General features: G+C 47.4%; 1 protein-coding gene across 1 annotated transcript in view; it reads right to left on the bottom strand.

Moving 5' to 3' along the window:
- nt5c1bb (5'-nucleotidase, cytosolic IB b) overlaps nucleotides 1-7720 on the bottom strand; it is a 39917-nt gene extending 32197 nt beyond the window's left edge. The window contains exon 1 of the mRNA XM_066677516.1: nucleotides 7548-7720. Coding sequence (XP_066533613.1) covers nucleotides 7548-7661 — 114 coding nt within the window. The 5' untranslated portion in view covers nucleotides 7662-7720. The remainder of the gene's footprint in view (nucleotides 1-7547) is intronic.
- Between the last annotated feature and the right edge of the window lie 1677 nt (nucleotides 7721-9397).

Raw genomic sequence — 9397 nt, forward strand, 5'->3', positions numbered from 1 at the left:
GGTGGCGAGTGCGTGTGTGTGTGTGTGTGTGCGTTTTATACTTGGGGGGTGTGTTGTTTACGTATTGTGGTGGTGGCGAGTGCGTGTGTGTGTGTGTGTGTGTGTTTTGTATATGTGGGGGGGTGTTGTTTACGTATTGTGGTGGTGGCGAGTGCGTGTGTGTGTGTGTGTGTGTGTGTTTTGTATATGTGGGGGGGTGTTGTTTACGTATTGTGGTGGTGGCGAGTGCGTGTGTGTGTGTGTGTGCGTTTTGTATATGTGGGGTGTGTTGTTTACGTATTGTGGTGGTGGCGGCGAGTGCGTGTGTGTGTGTGTGTGTGTGTGTGTGTGTGTGTGTTTTGTATATGTGGGGGGTGTTGTTTACGTATTGTGGTGGCGGCGAGTGCGCGTGTGTGTGTGTGTGTGTTTTGTATATGTGGGGTGTGTTGTTTACGTATTGTGGTGGTGGCGGCGAGTGCGTGTGTGTGTGTGTGTGTGTGTGTGTGTGTGTGTGTGTGTTTTGTATATGTGGGGGGTGTTGTTTACGTATTGTGGTGGTGGCGAGTGCGTGTGTGTGTGTGTGTGCGTTTTGTATATGTGGGGGGTGTTGTTTACGTATTGTGGTGGTGGCAAGTGTGTGTGTGTGTGTGTGTGTGTGTGTGTGTGTGTGTGTGTGTGTTTTGTATATGTGGGGGGTGTTGTTTACGTATTGTGGTGGCGGCGAGTGCGTGTGTGTGTGTGTGTGTGTGTTTTGTATATGTGGGGGGGTGTTGTTTACGTATTGTGGTGGTGGCAAGTGTGTGTGTGTGTGTGTGTGTGTGTGTTTTGTATATGTGGGGGGTGTTGTTTACGTATTGTGGTGGCGGCGAGTGCGTGTGTGTGTGTGTGTGTGTGTGTTTTGTATATGTGGGGGGGTGTTGTTTACGTATTGTGGTGGTGGCGAGTGCGTGTGTGTGTGTGTGTGCGTTTTGTATATGTGGGGTGTGTTGTTTACGTATTGTGGTGGTGGCGGCGAGTGCGTGTGTGTGTTTTGTATATGTGGGGGGTGTTGTTTACGTATTGTGGTGGCGGCGAGTGCGTGTGTGTGTGTGTGTGTGTGTGTTTTGTATATGTGGGGGGGTGTTGTTTACGTATTGTGGTGGTGGCGAGTGCGTGTGTGTGTGTGTGTGCGTTTTGTATATGTGGGGTGTGTTGTTTACGTATTGTGGTGGTGGCGGCGAGTGCGTGTGTGTGTTTTGTATATGTGGGGGGTGTTGTTTACGTATTGTGGTGGCGGCGAGTGCGTGTGTGTGTGTGTGTGTGTGTGTTTTGTATATGTGGGGGGGTGTTGTTTACGTATTGTGGTGGTGGCGAGTGCGTGTGTGTGTGTGTGTGTGCGTTTTGTATATGTGGGGTGTGTTGTTTACGTATTGTGGTGGTGGCGAGTGCGTGTGTGTGTTTTGTATATGTGGGGGGTGTTGTTTACGTATTGTGGTGGTGGCGAGTGCGTGTGTGTGTGTGTGTGCGTTTTGTATATGTGGGGTGTGTTGTTTACGTATTGTGGTGGTGGCGGCGAGTGCGTGTGTGTGTGTGTTTTGTATATGTGGGGGGTGTTGTTTACGTATTGTGGTGGTGGCGAGTGCGTGTGTGTGTGTATGTGTGTGTGTGTTTTGTATATGTGGGGGGTGTTGTTTACGTATTGTGGTGGTGGCAAGTGTGTGTGTGTGTGTGTGTGTGTGTGTGTGTGTTTTGTATATGTGGGGTGTGTTGTTTACGTATTGTGGTGGCGGCGAGTGCGTGTGTGTGTGTGTGTGTGTGTGTGTGTGTGTTTTGTATATGTGGGGGGTGTTGTTTACGTATTGTGGTGGCGGCGAGTGCGTGTGTGTGTGTGTGTGTGTGTGTGCGTTTTGTATATGTGGGGGGTGTTGTTTACGTATTGTGGTGGTGGCGGCAAGTGTGTGTGTGTGTGTGTGTGTGTGTGTGTGTGTGTGTGTTTTGTATATGTGGGGTGTGTTGTTTACGTATTGTGGTGGTGGCGAGTGCGTGTGTGTGTGTGTGTGTGCGTTTTGTATATGTGGGGGGTGTTGTTTACGTATTGTGGTGGTGGCAAGTGTGTGTGTGTGTGTGTGTGTGTGTGTGTGTGTGTGTGTTTTGTATATGTGGGGGGTGTTGTTTACGTATTGTGGTGGTGGCGGCGAGTGCGTGTGTGTGTGTGTGCGTTTTGTATATGTGGGGTGTGTTGTTTACGTATTGTACGTATTGTGGTGGTGGCGAGTGCGTGTGTGTGTGTGTGTGTGTGTGTTTTGTATATGTGGGGGGGTGTTGTTTACGTATTGTGGTGGTGGCGAGTGCGTGTGTGTGTGTGTGTGTGTGTTTTGTATATGTGGGGTGTGTTGTTTACGTATTGTACGTATTGTGGTGGTGGCGAGTGCGTGTGTGTGTGTGTGTTTTGTATGTGTGGGGGGGTGTTGTTTACGTATTGTGGTGGTGGCGAGTGCTTGTGTGTGTGTGTGTGTTTTGTATATGTGGGGGGGTGTTGTTTACGTATTGTACGTATTGTGGTGGTGGCGAGTGCGTGTGTGTGTGTGTTTTGTATATGTGGGGTGTGTTGTTTACGTATTGTACGTATTGTGGTGGTGGCGAGTGCGTGTGTGTGTGTGTGTGTGTTTTGTATATGTGGGGGGGTGTTGTTTACATATTGTGGTGGTGGCGAGTGCGTGTGTGTGTGTGTGTGTGTTTTGTATATGTGGGGTTTGTTGTTTACGTATTGTGGTGGTGGCGAGTGCATGTGTGTGTGTGTGTGTGTTTTGTATATGTGGGGTTTGTTGTTTACGTATTGTGGTGGTGGCGAGTGCATGTGTGTGTGTGTGTGTGTGTGTTTTGTATATGTGGGGGGGTGTTGTTTACGTATTGTGGTGGTGGCGAGTGCGTGTGTGTGTGTTTTGTATATGTGGGGGGTGTTGTTTACCTATTGTGGTGGTGGCGGCGAGTGCGTGTGTGTGTGTTTTGTATATGTGGGGGGTGTTGTTTACGTATTGTGGTGGTGGCGGCGAGTGCGTGTGTGTGTGTGTTTTGTATGTGTGGGGTGTGTTGTTTACGTATTGTGGTGGTGGCGGCGAGTGCATGTGTGTGTGTTTTGTATATGTGGGGGGTGTTGTTTACGTATTGTGGTGGTGGCGGCGAGTGCGTGTGTGTGTGTGTGTGTGTGTTTTGTATATGTGGGGGGTGTTGTTTACGTATTGTGGTGGTGGCGAGTGCGTGTGTGTGTGTGTGTGTGTGTGTGTGTGTGTGTTTTGTATATGTGGGGGGGTGTTGTTTACGTATTGTGGTGGTGGCGAGTGTGTGTGTGTGTTTTGTATATGTGGGGGGTGTTGTTTACGTATTGTGGTGGCGGCGAGTGCGTGTGTGTGTGTGTGTGTGTGTGTGTGTGTGTGTTTTGTATATGTGGGGGGTGTTGTTTACGTATTGTGGTGGTGGCGAGTGCGTGTGTGTGTGTGTGTGTGTGTGTGTGTGTGTGTTTTGTATATGTGGGGGGGTGTTGTTTACGTATTGTGGTGGTGGCGAGTGTGTGTGTGTGTTTTGTATATGTGGGGGGTGTTGTTTACGTATTGTGGTGGCGGCGAGTGCGTGTGTGTGTGTGTGTGTGTGTGTGTTTTGTATGTGTGGGGTGTGTTGTTTACGTATTGTAGTGGTGGCCGCGAGTGCGTGTGTGTGTGTGTTTTGTATATGTGGGGGGTGTTGTTTACGTATTGTGGTGGCGGCGAGTGCGTGTGTGTGTGTGTGTGTGTGTTTTGTATATGTGGGGGGTGTTGTTTACGTATTGTGGTGGTGGCGAGTGCGTGTGTGTGTGCGTGTGTGTGTGTGTGTGTTTTGTATATGTGGGGGGTGTTGTTTACGTATTGTGGTGGTGGCGAGTGCGTGTGTGTGTGCGTGTGTGTGTGTGTGTGTTTTGTATATGTGGGGGGGTGTTGTTTACGTATTGTGGTGGTGGCGGCGAGTGCGTGTGTGTGTGTGTGTGTGTGTTTTGTATGTGTGGGGTGTGTTGTTTACGTATTGTGGTGGTGGCGGCGAGTGCGTGTGTGTGTGTGTGTTTTGTATATGTGGGGGGGTGTTGTTTACGTATTGTGGTGGTGGCGGCGAGTGCGTGTGTGTGTGTGTGTGTGTGTGTGTGTGTGTGTGTTTTGTATATGTGGGGGGTGTTGTTTACGTATTGTGGTGGTGGCGAGTGCGTGTGTGTGTGTGTGTGTGTGTGTGTGTGTGTGTGTGTGTTTTGTATATGTGGGGGGGTGTTGTTTACGTATTGTGGTGGTGGCGAGTGCGTGTGTGTGTGTGTGTGTGTGTGTGTGTTTTGTATATGTGGGGGGGTGTTGTTTACGTATTGTGGTGGTGGCGGCGAGTGCGTGTGTGTGTGTGTGTGTGTGTGTTTTGTATATGTGGGGGGTGTTGTTTACGTATTTTGTGGTGGTGGCGGCGAGTGCGTGTGTGTGTGTGTGTTTTGTATGTGTGGGGTGTGTTGTTTACGTATTGTGGTGGTGGCGGCGAGTGCGTGTGTGTGTGTGTTTTGTATGTGTGGGGTGTGTTGTTTACGTATTGTGGTGGTGGCGGCGAGTGCATGTGTGTGTGTTTTGTATATGTGGGGGGTGTTGTTTACGTATTTTGTGGTGGCGAGTGCGTGTGTGTGTGTGTGTGTGTGTGTGTGTGTGTGTTTTGTATATGTGGGGGGGTGTTGTTTACGTATTGTGGTGGTGGCGAGTGTGTGTGTGTGTTTTGTATATGTGGGGGGTGTTGTTTACGTATTGTGGTGGCGGCGAGTGCGTGTGTGTGTGTGTGTGTGTGTGTGTTTTGTATGTGTGGGGTGTGTTGTTTACGTATTGTAGTGGTGGCCGCGAGTGCGTGTGTGTGTGTGTTTTGTATATGTGGGGGGTGTTGTTTACGTATTGTGGTGGCGGCGAGTGCGTGTGTGTGTGTGTGTGTGTGTGTGTTTTGTATATGTGGGGGGTGTTGTTTACGTATTGTGGTGGTGGCGAGTGCGTGTGTGTGTGCGTGTGTGTGTGTGTGTGTGTGTGTTTTGTATATGTGGGGGGTGTTGTTTACGTATTGTGGTGGTGGCGAGTGCGTGTGTGTGTGCGTGTGTGTGTGTGTGTGTTTTGTATATGTGGGGGGGTGTTGTTTACGTATTGTGGTGGTGGCGGCGAGTGCGTGTGTGTGTGTGTGTGTGTGTTTTGTATGTGTGGGGTGTGTTGTTTACGTATTGTGGTGGTGGCGAGTGCGTGTGTGTGTTTTGTATATGTGGGGGGTGTTGTTTACGTATTGTGGTGGTGGCGGCGAGTGCGTGTGTGTGTGTGTGTGTGTGTTTTGTATGTGTGGGGTGTGTTGTTTACGTATTGTGGTGGTGGCGGCGAGTGCGTGTGTGTGTGTGTGTTTTGTATATGTGGGGGGGTGTTGTTTACGTATTGTGGTGGTGGCGGCGAGTGCGTGTGTGTGTGTGTGTGTGTGTGTGTGTGTGTGTGTTTTGTATATGTGGGGGGTGTTGTTTACGTATTGTGGTGGTGGCGAGTGCGTGTGTGTGTGTGTGTGTGTGTGTGTGTGTGTGTGTGTGTGTGTGTTTTGTATATGTGGGGGGGTGTTGTTTACGTATTGTGGTGGTGGCGAGTGCGTGTGTGTGTGTGTGTGTGTGTGTGTGTTTTGTATATGTGGGGGGGTGTTGTTTACGTATTGTGGTGGTGGCGGCGAGTGCGTGTGTGTGTGTGTGTTTTGTATGTGGGGGGTGTTGTTTACGTATTGTGCTGGTGGCGGCGAGTGCGCGTGTGTGTGTGTGTGTGTGTGTTTTGTATATGTGGGGGGTGTTGTTTACGTATTTTGTGGTGGTGGCGGCGAGTGCGTGTGTGTGTGTGTGTTTTGTATGTGTGGGGTGTGTTGTTTACGTATTGTGGTGGTGGCGGCGAGTGCGTGTGTGTGTGTGTGTGTGTGTTTTGTATGTGTGGGGTGTGTTGTTTATGTATTGTGGTGGTGGCGAGTGTGTGTGTGTGTGTGTGTTTTGTATGTGTGGGGGGGTGTTGTTTACTTATTGTGGTGGTGGCGGCGAGTGCGTGTGTGTGTGTGTGTGTTTTGTATATGTGGGGGGTTTTGTTTACGTATTGTGGTGGTGGCGGCGAGTGTGTGTGTGTGTGTGTGTGTGTGTGTGTGTTTTGTATGTGTGGGGTGTGTTGTTTACGTATTGTGGTGGTGGCGGCGAGTGTGTGTGTGTGTGTGTGTGTGTGTGTGTGTGTTTTGTATGTGTGGGGTGTGTTGTTTACGTATTGTGGTGGTGGCGGCGAGTGTGTGTGTGTGTGTGTGTGTGTGTGTGTGTTTTGTATGTGTGGGGTGTGTTGTTTACGTATTGTGGTGGTGGCGGTGAGTGTGTGTGTGTGTGGGGAGTGTTGTTTACGTATTTTGTGGTGTTATGATGGAAATGCTAATTTGGCTAACAGTGGATGATGGTCTGTGGTTGTGAGTGCTGTGAGACTCTCTCCAGGGAGAGGAGCTGTGGATCTATTTATCTGTCTGTCACTTCTGTCAGACCACTGTTGACCCACTGAGGGTAAAGTTGGAGGTCCACTAGTGTTTTACACAGCGTTTTCTGGGTGGACCACTGTTGATTAAACAGAATTTTAGACAAAATGCCACATTTTAGCACTTTTCCATTCACAGTGTAATTTACATTTGTCTCCTTCATTAGGTTCTTTTTGTTATTCTTTATTAATAAGATCAGTAAATAATTTAATCAGCACAGTGTCAACATTTTTATCATTTAATCCTTTTATATCAGTCTTACACTCATTATTATATCTCTCAGAGCTGTTGGTAATATTTTATTAGTGTGTTTTCCAGAATAAAAGTCTCTGTGAATGTAAACTCTGTGTGAGGAGATTATAAATGAGTTCTAGGACAGTAATCTGAGTGCTCCCATGGTGGTGTGAGAGTCTTTTAAAGACAGTGGACTGATATATGCTCGCTGTCTGGGGAGGAAGCCAACTCAAGCTTGAGTACTGACTACACTATTTAAGGTGGACTACACTATTTAAGGTGCACTACACTATTTAAGGTGCACTACACTATTTAAGGTGCACTACACTATTTAAGGTGGACTACACTATTTAAGGTGGACTACACTATTTAAGGTGCACTACACTATTTAAGGTGGACTACACTATTTAAGGTGGACTACACTATTTAAGGTGCACTACACTATTTAAGGTGGACTACACTATTTAAGGTGGACTACACTATTTAAGGTGCACTACACTATTTAAGGTGTATGACTGGAAGCTCTAAAACTGAAAAAAAGTTCAGTTCAACTTTAAGGGGGAACTAAAAGCTGTAATGAGGAAGTCAACTCCAGACTCATTAGAAGAGCAGTGATTGCAACATTTAATGTCGAGAGGAATGTTCCCCGAGACAAACCCATTAGAAGGTGTGGTAGGAGTGACTGTATTTTTTTAAGGTGGAGCGGGAAGTTCCCTGGGTCTAGCTTCAGTAGAAGAGCAGTGAGTGCACTTTTTAAGGTGGAGCGGGAAGTTCCAGTTGTGTTGGGTAAGCGCTGTACTCACCGGTCTGGGTTTTACAGTTTTTAAACTGTCGTAGAAAGCTTTGGCCGCGGCCCAGTCCTTCTCCGCCCCGTTGTCCTCGGACCCAGAGGCCTGTCCCTTCCGGAGATCGCTCATTTTACACAGACTCAGACCCGAAGTCCCCAGAAACGCCAGATCACTTTCCCTTCGCCACTTCCCGGTTAGAGCAGTGAAGGAGGGGCAGAGGGAGGGGACGCAGTTCCACAGGTCCACCAGCAGAGGGAAGTATGGGAAACGTATAAGAAACCTATAAATAAGTGTTAGTACAGTGGAACCTCTACTAACGAACTTCCCAAGATACGAACCGGGCATTTGAATGTTTTTTGCCTTCACCAACGAACCACGACTCTAGAAACGAACCCGAGACTCCTCCGAGCCGGGGCTGGAAATGGCCACTGACCCCAATAGGAGAGTCTCCCAGCGCCCCCCAGACTGGAGTGAGCTTTTAAGATTAGCACATTGTAGCTTTAGCAATTTAGCATTAGTGTAAATAGCAGACATCTGAATTCGTGCTAAGTTCATAATGCATCAGGGGCCAGAAGCTAAGGGCAGCTGTGAAGAAGTTGTCAGAAACAGCAGTGGCTGTGGATAAGGAGAACACAGACTGGGGAAATGCACTGTAGAGGTGCTATTGGGATTGTATCTCTAGACTTTCTGGCTCTAAACTTCAGGTTTATTTTTTTTGTAGTTGGTGGTGTCTGTTGTCAACTAGAGGATGATGGGATTTTTCTTGACTTGATGCCTAGTTTATATGCCTGGATATACAGAGGGTTAATCTTTGCTCAATGCATTTACTACATACCAATAAAAAAAAGTAAAATAAATAATAATTTACCACGGTGAAGTGTCTACATCGATGCTGCTCATAGGTTGAAAGTCCCAATTGTTCATGAGTATATGGGTCGTCTCTCTCAAGGAGATTTCTCAGAGGCATCTTTGAGACCTCCCCAGCACATCTATGATTAAGAGTGTTATTTGAGTCAGTGTTAATCTGGCAAGCTTGGATTTGTTATATTTTTATGAACTTATGATAATGCATTGTGGGATATGTATTGTGACCATTTTGATCTGAACAGCTTCTGAAACACATCTGCACATTTGCTTGCAATCAGGGCATGACACTGATTAATTTCAGTGAACGCCCAATTTTTAAAATCAGACTTGGTGTCTTAAATGCTCCATTTGATTTAATCGTGCTGGTTCTTTCACTGCTTCAGTTACCTTCATGACATTTGCTGGGTTTATAGAATCTTCCAGAGAGGCAGGTGGATTAATTTTATGCAGAGTGTTAATAGGAATCTGCCAAGTTCCTGGATTATTTTGGCGGATATATTCATTCTTTGTTTTGTCATGCCCATGAGAGAGACTGGGCGAACTTCATAAGGAAAAAGCTGTTTCTTACTGTATGTGAAATCTCATCATCATTCATTTGACTCATCTTCAGGAGCCCATCACCATCTGTCTCAGAAAAGGCAGACTTAGCCATGGCTTGCCTGCCTTCAGTAGGTTTATTGTTCACGGCTGGTTTAGATTTACATTCCTTGTGTGCTCAATGTTCCATTTCTACAGCTCCTTCTCCCTTTTTCAGTGCATCGTTGTTGGGTTTAAAGTTGCTTCTGTTTCTCAAAGCCTCGAGAAGTCATTTCCTCTCGCTCGATCTTACTGGGAGACTTAATGCTTTCGTGATCTCAGCATCATGTTTGAGGTGCACTTTGCAGTGTCGTGTCATTTTAGACTGTGCCTCACCACAAAGGAAGCAGTAATTCAGTCCTGTTTTTGTAAGAGTGGTTGACTGTACTGATTCTGCACATCTAATCGACTGGTTTGTGTTG

This window comes from Hoplias malabaricus, chromosome 7 (assembly GCF_029633855.1).
Source record: "Hoplias malabaricus isolate fHopMal1 chromosome 7, fHopMal1.hap1, whole genome shotgun sequence".
NCBI lineage: Eukaryota > Metazoa > Chordata > Actinopteri > Characiformes > Erythrinidae > Hoplias > Hoplias malabaricus.